Source organism: Hyla sarda, chromosome 1, assembly GCF_029499605.1.
Source record: "Hyla sarda isolate aHylSar1 chromosome 1, aHylSar1.hap1, whole genome shotgun sequence".
Classification (NCBI taxonomy): Eukaryota; Metazoa; Chordata; class Amphibia; order Anura; family Hylidae; genus Hyla; species Hyla sarda.
In genome coordinates, this window is record NC_079189.1 from 84,252,392 (window position 1) to 84,264,913 (window position 12,522).

Sequence of the window (12,522 nt, forward strand, 5' to 3'; positions counted from 1 at the left end):
TTATCGGCCGATAATAACGGCCATACCGATAATCGGTCGATCCCTAGTGTATATGTAGTGTTTTACCCTTTATTATGTGTTAGTGTAGTGTTTTTTGTTTTTAAGGTACATTCACACAGGCGGGGGTTTACGGCGAGTTTCCCGCTAGGAATTTGCGCTGCGGCTCAACCTTGAAGTAGGAAACTCACTGTAAACCCGCCCATGTGAATGTAACCTTGTACATTCACATCTGGGGGGGGGGGGGGGTGAAATGCTGGGAGTTGTACTTTTGCAACAGCTGGAGGCACACAGGTTGGAAAAACCTTAATTTCGGTTCTGTTACCTAACTCAGTATTTTCCTAACAGTGTGCCTCCAGCTGTTGCAAAACTACAACTCCCAGTATGTACTAATCGCCGAAGGGCATGCTGGGACCCTCCCGGGGGTTTGCACGGGGTGCCTGCTGAATTATTTCACCGGGCAGGGACCGGAATTCCCACGGGCTGTACGCCCTTGGTCCCTAAGGGGTTAATGGACTCATGGATTTTTGGTCGCATGCGACTTTGCCACCATTGACCTCATTGCATATTGTATGCATAAACTGTGACCTGTTTGTAGCATTGGGGGTGTTTTTTTGCAGAAAAATCTTAACTGTAAGGGTGCGTTCCCACAGGGCATATACGCAGCGTATTTGACGCTGCGCAAAATTTACGGCAGCAGCGGGAAATACGCTGTGTATTTTTTGCTCACTATACACACAGGGCTTTCCGGCGACAGCCCTATGTGTGTAGTGAGTTTGAGGCGGGGCCGTGTTCCGGCGTGTCTGTGACGCGCGGCTCCGCCTCCAAAACTCACTGCACACATAGAGCTGCCGCCGGAAAGCCCTGTGTGTATAGTGAGCAAGGAATACGCAACGTATTTCCCGCTGCTGCCGTAAATTTTGCGCAGCGTCAAATACGCTGCGTATATGCCCTGTGGGAATGCACCCTAATAAACAAATGATTGGTAATACGACCTAGGTATGTCTTGTTGTTGCGCCACCAGGTTTCACCAAACTAATTCAGCCCTGGCTGTGATATACCAGCTTCACCAATATTATCCTTTGACATATCAGGGGATTCCTATGGTTGGATTTCCTCTTGGCTATTACTAAATCTCTAGTAATATTTTGTTTGCACTGCATGCAAGAGTAAAAATAAACAAATAAAACTGGTTCCAGTGGTGTTGAGGCCAAGCATGATTATTGCCGCTCCACTTGGGAAACAACTGTTTTCCGCACCTGTGATCCCAATACTTGGGCCATGACTTATCAACTTGGTATCTCCTAACCTGTGGATTCAGGGTAACTTTTTAATTTTTTTTATATTTTTATCTTTTATAACCCCGTTAAATATCCCTGTTTAGAAATTAGCAAACCTTTAAAATGTAAGGTTTATTAAGGCTTTGACGGTCGAGTAAGATTTGTTCAGGAGCAGGGACTCCTGTGATAAGATACTGAGCAGCCAGGTTGGCCATGTATACAAGGTTTGCCTTGCTTAGGCTGCATTCACACCACGTTTTTGCAATACAGTTCCCGTATAAGTTTTCAATGTGAAAACCGTATGGAACCATATTGAGAACCGTATGCTTTGACTCTCCATTGAAAACCGTATGCCAAAAGATGCATCAGGTTGTTTCCGTTTTGCATCCTGTACGGTTTTGTCAGTTTATTTTCCCGTGCCCAAAACCGTAGCTTACCACGGTTTTTGGTCCGGGTGAAAAACCGTATTAAACCGTATATGTTCTTTTTTTTTTTTTACATGCGAGTCAATGGGAACCGTACAGAACCATATGTGCGTACGGTTCCATCTGGTTTTCACCATACGGTTTTTGACTTTGCACAGTTTTTTTTCTTGGAATTTTTATCAAACAAGTGAAGCTTTATTCATAATGGAGTGAAAAGTTAAAAACGTATACGTCTTTTTTCTTAAAACCGGATGCAACCGGACATCATTTTTAAAACCGTATACGGTTTTTAACCATATACAGGTTAAAATTTGTACACACGTTTTAATTTAATTTAGTCCGGATTTGAGGAATCAGTTTTTCATCAAAAACCTGATACGGGAACTGTATTGCAAAAATGTGGTGTGAATGCAGCCTTAAAGTGGTATTCCGCCACTAGACATCTTATCCCCTATCCAAAGGATAGGGGATAAGATGTCAGATCGCCGCGGTCCCGCTGCTGGGGACCCCGGGGATCGCTGCTGCAGCACCCCGCTATCATTACTGCGCAGAGCGAGATCACTCTGCACGTAATGATGGGTGGTACAGGGGCCGGAGCATCGTTACATCACGGCCCCGCCCCTCGTGATGTCACGGCCCGCCCCTTCCAATACAAGTCTATGGGAGGGGGCGTGGCGGTCGTAATGCCCCCTCCCATAGACTTGCATTAAGGGGACGGGCCGTGATGTCACGAGGGGCGGCGCCATGACGTCACGATGCTCCGTCCCCCGTATCGCCCGTCATTACGCACAGAGCGAACTCGCTCTGTGCTGTAATGATAGCACGGGGATCCCAGGGCTCCCCAGCAGCGGGACCGTGGCGATCTGACATCTTAGGGGATAAGATGTCTAGGAGCGGTGTACCCCATTAAGGGGGCTAAGTACCTACAGAAGCAGGGACTCCTGCCTTGTGAGCGGAGGCTCTGTTCCTGGATGTATGCTGGAAAGGATTTATTGGAGCAGGGACTCCAGTGAAATAGCTGGATTTCCTGTTCCTGTACACTTACTTAAAAGCAAAGTATACACTGTATGCCTCACCACAGTTCCCAACCCAACAAATGTACTGTGTAATCCATCATTGCCATTTAACTGCACGCACTGAGCGGCGAGGTACATGCCAAAACTTTTGAGCAAAGTCAGTTTGTAAAAAAACAATTCACTCATCTCTAGCCCTGATATCTGACAACACAGTGCCTATTACTGTAATACTATGTAATTCTTATGATTCCAGTGAACAGATCGATACCTCAAGGTCTGCAGCAAAAATCTGCATGTGTGAACGTACCCTAATGATGCGCCCCCCCCCCCCCATATGTCCTGCTCGCAGCGGCAATGCACCACAATAAGACTCACATTAGCAATATCCGAGTGCCGAGTCTTTTGTTCTGTGATTTAAGGGGTGGGATCCTACTTGAGCACCAATTTACTTGATCAAGAGTGCCATATTCTACTACTAGATGTATTGTCCCTTCAACTTTTTAGTTATATCCCTCACAATTGATTAGGGAAAAAAAAGTTAGAAACTGGCTAGAGATAAGCGAAGTTACAGTGATTCGATTCGGCTCGGCAGTTGATGACTTATCCAGCATAAATTAGTTCAGCTTTCAGGTGCTCTGGTGGGCTGGAAAAGGTGGATACAGTCCTAGGAGAGAGTCTCCAGCCCACCGGAGCACCTGAAAGCTGAACTAATTTATGCAGGCTAAAGTCAGCAACTTGGCAAGTGTAGTTCACGAAGATCCAGCTCGCTCCACCGATACACCCCCGACACGGATCCGCACCCAGCCCGGTGCACACAGATTCAAACAAAGAGAAGTGATCCAGCGTGGGTAAGTAGAAATCCAGACTTTATTAGAACTCACGGTAAAAGCAGTACAAGCAACCAGCAGATCAGATGTGTTTCAGGCGCATGCGCCTGAAACGCGTCTGATCTGCTGGTTGCTTGTACTGCTTTTACCATGAGTTCTAATAAAGTCTGGATTTCTACTTACCCACGCTGGATCACTTCTCTTTGTTTAAAGTCAGCAACTGCCAAACCGAGAAGTTCGAGATGAATCGAATCACTGTAACTTCACTCATCTCTAAAACTGACATCCTATTAGGATCCTTTACCCATGACAGACATTCATCTTCACTTACAACAGTTTCCCATTGACTGCAGTGCAGTTCCAGGTGGGTTTTTGCAGTAAGAATGAATATGTTTTTTGTTTTTTTTGGAAGAATCTGAATCCACAAAACCTATACCAACAAAAAAGCTGTAAGCAGACACAGGTTGTGCAAAAAAAAGTAACAATCTTTATTGTTTAAAACACAAACACATGTATAAAATTATGTTTATAAAATCAGGAATGGCAGCTGAAAAATAGGGAGTCTCCTGGGCAATAAGTAATAATCAATGGTGCAAATCCCATATGGGCATAAAATTCATGGCACAAATACAGGTAGAGCATAAGGCAGGTATCCGTAGGTTACACTAAGCATTACATATAAATCGCAAGTGCATATAAATGTTCTAAAAGACTGTACAAAGCCCTGCTATGGTGCAAAAACGGATACCCACATGTAGAAAGCTAAAATGAAGCCAGGAGACATCCACCCCTAGCACTGTTTCGGACGGAAGTGGATCTGGAGAATCTGGATCCAGAATAGGGTGTAACTCACTACCTCTGTGTAACAGCGTTCATTCTCATAGTGTGTAGCCACCCAATTCCTGTTCATTTTCAGAATCTGTATCCACTATGGAACTTCCATAGTGTGCACAATACAGCAGAATCTCATTGAGATCAATTGAATTCTGCTGCAAAAGGAATTTTGTTCAAAATTTCTGTAGTGTGCATGTGCCATACAGTACCACGCTGGAGTTCAGGAAAGTGCAGGAGTGAGAAAAATAAATCATCGAGCCATCCACTGTGTCTCTGTCCAAGTCCCTTTCTGAAAGCAACCCTCACCCTCCAGAGAGACAGAGACCACATGGTTTCTGCTCTGAAGAGTCATGCTTCCCTAAGTGCTGGGAGGTGTGTGCAGCTTTAGCCAATCACACACCTAATCTATCTACTCACAGTGCAGGAGGGTCGGAGGGCAGAGAGGGAGCTTGCTGACAGTGAGAGCAGAGCTACAATTGCTGCTGGGAAATGTTGTATTCATGCTGAAAGATGACTAAGAATATCAAGCAGCCAGGGAAGACAACAGGGGCCACAGGAGCCATTCATATCAGGTAGGAGCCATTTACAGGGAACATATCCAGGTAGCATTTTGGCTTTGAACTTTTTTTTTTTTTTATAAGTATTCTCCTTAGGGAGCACCACTTCTGGTGTATGGAAATTAAAAAAAAAAAGGCCATTAGCACTCCATCAGCTTTCTGGGAAAAGGAATATGCAAAGCAGCTCATCACACCACCTTCACAGGTAGCATTCCCTAAAGTCAGCTTTAGCTCCAATTATGGAGTCTCAGAAACTGATAGGGATTTTATGCCAAGCCAGAATTCTTCACAGAAGGGAAGAGGACCCATCTGCAGACAGCTGTTTCGGGGTGATTGCCCCTCGTCAGTACAGAGCAGGGTGTTCTGGCTTTGCTGGCCTCTCACCAGCCAAGCCAGAACAGCGTATACACTATGGGGGAAATTTATCAAAACCTGTCCAGAAGAAAAGTTGCTGAGTTGCCCATAGCAACCAATCAGATTGCTTCTTTCATTTTTGAAAGGGCCTCTGAAAAAAAAGAATTCCAATTGGTTGCTATGGGCAACTCAGCACATTTTCCACTGGATGGGTTTTTTGATAAATCTCCCCTATGTGTGAACCTACTCTAAAGGGTGATTGTGAGGAGTTACACGCAAAGACTCCCCCATTACAACCAGATATGACAAACCTTAGTTCAAAACAATCTGGGAATCTGGATTGTTGTCCTTTATGTCTGCATGGAATAGTATAGACCCCACCTGGCCCTTTCCTTATCTATGAGATGTTCCGACCATTATAACTGTAGCACTTTTCCTTGCATGTGACACAACTATTATTCCTTGTGCCTGTGCTTACATTGGCTGTGGTGAGAAGTGTTTTACAGTGTAGGCACATGAATACAGATAGTATACTGTGAACAGTAAAGGGTGAATGCTGGATATTCATAGTCTGCACAGAAGACCTTGGAGGCCAGTTGTGACCTGATAAGAACTGCCAGACAAATGTTTCTGTCCACAGAGACAATTTGCAGGAGAGCTGCTCGCGGCTGTAAGGTAACTGCTCCACATACACATCGGTATTATTTTAGCGGGGTGATTATTTTGTTAGATTGTGTTTGATAGGCTGCCATGACACTGTCATATGGCACTGCTCAATGACATGGCTGTGTAATACGCACAAATAACCAGAGAAGTGAGGGGTGTCTGTACATGTAGCAGATTTTGCTACAAAATGCTGAAGTGTGTTTTTTGGCAAAGCTCATGGGTTTTGTAGCTGAAAACTGTATCAACTTGTGAAGAAACACTTTTTTAATTAAATTTTTTATTCACATGTATATGAGCTACCCGAGAGTGCTCTTCCATTCCAGCCGTTCACAGTATGATCGATAATTGCCAGGTGGAACCCGGATCTGCAGCTTGAATGGCATGTCCACATCTAGCAGATCCAGCTTCACGGACTAGATCCTAACTTAAGCAGTTAAACAAAATATAGATGATTAAAGGATGCCCAGTACTTCATTTACAAAAATAATCATCTTTACCTTTTGTTAGTGCAATAATAATAATAATAAAAAAAAAATAGAAATGGTGGGGGGTGGGGGGCGTACAAACATCTGGTATGGTGTCCTCTAACAAATTTTGAGTCTGCGCGATGTCGCTGTGATCGAGTCATGTAGACTTGAAATGCCTCGCACGCTATACCACTTGTTTGTATACCCTCCTCTTTTTAGTTAAAATCTGAACTAATAAAGGTAAATATGATTTTTATTTTTTGACCTGAGTGCTGGACATCTGTGGTAAATTGCAAGTACACTGTATCCATAACTCCTGTAGAAGAGAATGGGAGTTACAGAAATAACAGGACAAGACTCTGCTGTTCACCCTCAGGATGTCAGAGGAAGGATTCTCCTTGATGTTCAGTATAGTGTATACATGAGTGGATCACATCCATCTAAGTCTATGAGACAGAACCAGGGCGAAAGTGAGCTAGATGTATTGCTTTCTAAACGAAATTGACCTTGAGGGCTGGGCGGTGTACCGGTTCATACCGAATATCGAATTTTTTTTGCTGCACGATATGAATTTTAACCCATACCGCAATACCGGTTTGGCCCCTCCCCTCGGGAATGAATGAATTATCAGCCCAGCACTGCGCTGTCCCCACATCGGGGAACTAATCCTATGTGACCTGTGAGCGCTGTTCTGCCCTCTCCCCCCAATTAATTATTAGCTCAGCGCTGTCCCCATCAGGGTACTACTCACATATCACCCGCATGCGCTGCCCTCCTCGTCCTGTTTGTTGCGGCCGCCGGCACTGACACTATACCAGTGGTCTCCAACCTGTGTACTTCCAGATGGTGCAAAACTACAACTCCCAGCATGCCCGGACAGCCGTTGGCTGTCCGGGCATGCTGAGAGTTGTAGTTTTGCAACATCTGGAGGTCCGCAGGTTGGAGAACACTGCTCTATACTGTACGCTATGCCCGAGCTGCAAAAAAATAAACGAAATAAACTTTAACTCACCTCCCCGTTGGTCCGGTACCGGCCTCACTTGTTTCCCATGGACGGGAACGTTGGACAGCCGTCAGCCTATGACCAGCCGCAGCGATGTTCCGCCTTGGCCGGTGATAGGCTGAGCCCACTGTCATGTAAGAAGCCGGCTTCTTACATGACAATGGGCTCAGCCTATCACCGGCCGAGGCGGAACATCGCTGCGGCTGGTGATAGGCTGACAGCTGTCCAACGTTCCCGTCCCCATCGTAAGGCCGTCGTAGGTGCGTTAAAGTTTATTTTGTTTACCTTCTGCAGCCCGGGCATAGGGATACTGCACAGTATAGAGTGCCAGCGCCGGTGGCCGCAACATACAGGACGAGGAGGGCAGCGCATGCGGGTGACATATGTGAGTAGTACTCCCATGGGGATGTGGGCTGATAATTAATATGGGGGGGTGGGGGCTAGGAAATACCGTTATATACAGTGGAACCTCCAAAAGTTTTAAAAATACCGTGATACACACATTTGGTCATACCGCCCAGCCCTAGTTTGGAGGTTTGCAACTGATAGCTATTACATAAGCACAGAGGCAGGATCCTAAATACACTGCTGTACCTTTGCCAATACTGTCTTATTCATGGACAGTGAAATTCTAAGGATGGGGGACTGGCACGTGTGTGTGTATGTATATGTATATATATGTATATATATATAATCTCCTATGGAAACGCAGTAGGAAGCTCATCTCAAATGGCACAGCAATATACAGTTGAAACAGCCAGAAGCTCCCCATTTGGCCATATAGGCACTGATTTTAAAAGGGATTATGTTTACACACATGATTTTGCACAGTGTTGCACATTAGTAATTTGTGTGAAATGTAGTATTGTTCTGATACAGCCTTGCCTGCTAACAAGTCTCTTACTTTACCAGGTATATTTAGCATATAATAATGGAAATTAAATAAAGCGGAAGAAAAAGTTGGAAATGCCTAGAAAAAGAAAGAGTTTATCTGCAAGTCCTCAAAGAAGGGTTTCTATCAGCAACTGTTCATCCGTCCCATCGTCCTCTGCTGGCCTACCCCTTCCACCAGCAATGAGCAATAACAGAGAAGAAGTTTTTAGCAGTATGTGTGAAATGTTCCCCAACCTTGATGCCTCCTTGATTGAGATGGTGCTTAGCGAATATAAAGAAGGTAAGAAATACCGCTACTGGTGATCGTGTAACCTTGAGTCTTTTGGTCAGGGCTACTCTGCAACTTTTTTTTAGTGACAGCTGCAGTCCAAAGCAACACATTGAAAGGCATGCAGTCTCTGGACTGCAGCCCTCACTCAATGGATAAGATCAATCTTTTAGCACTACATAAAGTCATGTTGTAGCCCTGGCCTTAAGATTGAGAAAGGAATGTTTTATTTCTACTCACTTGTTTCTGTTTTTATGCCTAGTTGAGCTAGTGATGGACTATCTCTTGGAGCTATCGACAGCTACTAAAGGGAATGCTCAGGAGTCAGCAGGTTTTGATAAGATTGCATCACTTCTGGATGACTTTCAGATTGAATCACAAGGTCAAGAAAGTTTTGAAGATGTGCCTAATCGAGTAGAAGAACAGCAAGACACCTCATATGTGGATGAGACTATGTGCAATGACTTGGATGCGCTGTTAGATGAGGCACTTGATAGGTATGGATTAAACATTGCAGAATCCCTTCCCAGCACAGAGCAATGCGAGGACAGATCATTGCTTCATGATATAGTAAAGCCGGAGCTGGATCTAACCTGCGTTCAGAATACCTCATTCCCCACAGATCATACAATATTAATTGATCAGTCCAAATCAGATTACACATGGGCCTCATGTTCAGATGTTGCAGCTATCAAAGATGAAAGGGATATATCTTTACATGTCGTTGAAACAGCTAACTTGGTAGATGTAGAATCTGATTGTAACACAGCTCCAGATATGATCGATCCTCTAAATTGTTCTGGTTATCAAGCCACATGTTCCCAAGAAAATATTAGATGTGTTGAGAAGCCTACGGAAGTGGACCAGCAGTGTCCTGAGCCAATATTGCCAACATCACATGTGAAACCTCCAAGTGCATCTCCAAAGTTTCAAACAAAGTGGAATCCTATGGCGTCTTCCTTTTACCCAACATCCAATGTAAATCCTTCCTTCATTGCACCAGTAGCTCTTAGTCCTTCACCATGGCCATGTATACCTGGGAGAAGAGAACCTGTAATAGGCGTTTGCTATAATCCTCCTCCTCCTCCATCTTTTGTCTGGAATATGAACAATTTTCCCCAAACCCACTGGAATACTGAGAATATAAAACCCATAAATATGGCTCAGAGTTCACCTCAAATCTCCAAAAAACTGGCACTGTTTGTGGGAAAAGTGCTTGTTCTTCTGAGGGGTGCCCCAGGCTCAGGGAAATCTACATTAGCAAGGTAATGCACTTCATTATTAAAGGTTGCTGTTATTTATGTTCAACCATTATTGTTCTGTTTTCTAAAGGAGTAGTGCAGTGAAACATAACTTATCCCCTATGCAAAGGATGTTATAGATCGCTGGGGGTCTGACTGCTGGGACCCCCTGTGATCTCCTGATCTGGGCCCAGCAGTTTGCAAGAAGCGGCCGTTCTGACCCCTGCTGGAAGCGGTGGTGGACACTTTTTGCGGGGGTCGGCACACCCCCTTTCAGCAGACTGCCGGGGCCTTGTTCAGAAGATCACGGGGGTCCCATCATGAGGGGCGGAGCCATGATGTCACAATGCTCTAGCCCCAGTATCGCCAGTCATTATGCACAGAGCGAGTTTGCTCTGTGCAGTAATGACAACGGGGTGCTGCAGCCAAGATCCTCGGGGTCCCCAGCGGCGGGACCCCTGCGATCAGACATCTTATCCCCTATACTTTTGGATAGGGGATAAGATGTCTAGGGGCGGAGTACCCCTTTAAAGCATGATTTCTGAGAAGTGATCTCTACAGAACAGTTAGTATCGGTCTATTGTGAGTTAGTCTCCATCTAATCTGCAATTAATTAATTTATATGTTAAGACTGTTATCCCGGCAACATTTTCATACTGACTTTTGGTGCTTTATATATTAAAGGAGAACTCCAGAATATAAAAATTGTTCCCGATACTGCTGGCAGTAAAAAGATGTACATACCTTCCTCCGCTCCCCCGGGGCCTCCGGTAACTGGCTCCAGCCTCCGCCGTGATCCTCTTTCTGGTTGCCGGTGGTCAGAGAGTCTTACTGCGCTCAGCCATACCCCAGCCGCAGTGAAGTCCCGACTCGGCCGGCGATAGGCTGAGCGGCAGTGTGAGAACGCTTCAGGACACAAAATTCTTCACTACACCTGCTGCCGGGGCCGAAAACGTCACACTGCGGCTCAGCCTATCGCCGGCCGAGTCGGACTTCGCTGCGGCTGGTGATTGACTGAGCGCAGTAAGACTCTCCGACCACCGGCAACCAGGAAGAGGATCACGGCGGAGACCGGAGACGGTTTCCAGAGGCCCCGGGGGAGCGGAGGAAGGTATGTACATCTTTATTTTTTTACTGCCGGCAGTATGGGGGACAATTTTTATATTCTGGAGTTCTTCTTTAAGCCAAAAGGGATGCAGGTTAACATGCATTATTTACATTTTTGATTTCTTTCTGTTATTTATGCACTTTTTTCCTTAAAGAGGTTTTCCCCTTTTCACAGAATAGGAGGATAACTAGCCGATCGGTGGAGGATTGAACACTGGGACTAACATTGATCCTAAGAACAGTGCACATATGTGACTATTGCTCCATTCTTTCTTTATAAATTAACACTCTGCAATATTTATAGAGAGAGAGTGGAACAGTATCCATACATGTATGCTCCTGCTTTATTTCTTGTGATTGAATGGGGTCCCATTGGTCAGACCCACACTGATTTGGCTAGTCATCCTATCCTATGGCTAGACGATAATTTTTTGATATTGAACTTCTTTAAAACACAACATCTTTGTCTTCCAGGTTATTACTAGAGCAAAATCCTTTAGGAGTTATTCTGAGCACTGATGATTACTTTATCCAAAACGGGGAATACAAGTATGATGTAAACCTTCTCGGGGAAGCTCATGAGTGGAATTATAAGCGAGGTAGGAAAAACTTGATATGTGATGTACTAGGGATGCCCCGATACCGATACTAGTATCGGTATTGGGGCCGATACCAGGTATCTGCATGGTTTCTGTGATTCGTCTAATGGCCCCAATACCAAATCCGATACCTGGTGTAGTGCTTCGCTGCCCTGTCCTCCGGTCCGCATCACTGCCGCAGCCCCATTCTCATCACTGCCGCTGCCCCGTTCTGCCGTCCGCATGTGACATACACATCACTCCACTGAGCCCAACGTAACGCTACGGAGAAAGCAGAGGGACGTGTAGGTCACATACTCCTCCATAAGACGCCATAATGCGGACGGCAGAACAGGGCAGCGGCAGTGATGAGAACGGGGCTGCGGAGCGGCAACACCGGACAGTGAGCAACTACAAGGGGGGGGGGGGGGGGCTGCTATCTACAGGGGGTCCTGTTGGCTACAAAGGGGGACTGCTGGCTACAAAGGGGGTCCTGTTGGATACGGGGGGGGGGGGGGGGCTGCTGGCTACAAGGGAGGGCCCTGCTGTCTAATGTCTGCAGCTATCTATACTACCTACAAGGGGATAGTACCTACTATTAAATGCAATCTTACAGCAGAGTCACCTGCACTAACAATAGGTAGATAGTGCAGGTGACCCGGTTTCTACCGCTGCTCTCCGGAGATATCGGTCTCGCCACCAATGCAAATTCCCTGTTCTGCCCAATGGAGAAGAGAGAAATCTTGGCTCATACTACAGCAGCCGCCTCCATTGTACACAACAAGGAACCTACATATCATACGGTAAGCAGCACCAGAAACCGGGTCACCCTGATGTCAGATTCCCTTTTAAAATAAAAGTACTCGTACTTGGTATCGGCGAGTACTAGAATTAATGTATCGGCACCCGTACTCGGTCTTAAAAAAATGGTATCAAGACATCCCTATGATGTTTAATCTTGACTAATATGTTATAACTGGAGTATGGTTTATTTTTGCCCTTAAATTC

The 12,522-nt window shown here is 45.4% G+C and overlaps 1 protein-coding gene across 2 annotated transcripts in view; it reads left to right on the forward strand.

Moving 5' to 3' along the window:
* N4BP2 (NEDD4 binding protein 2) overlaps positions 1-12,522 on the forward strand; it is a 68,069-nt gene that overhangs the window by 8,661 nt on the left and 46,886 nt on the right. Inside the window, exons 1-4 of one of the 2 annotated variants that reach the window (XM_056557069.1) lie at positions 5,556-5,965; positions 8,339-8,600; positions 8,851-9,853; positions 11,411-11,535. In XM_056557069.1, coding sequence (XP_056413044.1) covers positions 8,393-8,600; positions 8,851-9,853; positions 11,411-11,535 — 1,336 coding nt within the window. In that variant the 5' untranslated portion in view covers positions 5,556-5,965; positions 8,339-8,392. Of the gene's footprint in view, positions 1-5,555; positions 5,966-8,338; positions 8,601-8,850; positions 9,854-11,410; positions 11,536-12,522 lie in introns of those variants that run through there. The other variant, XM_056557060.1, reaches the window with a different exon arrangement.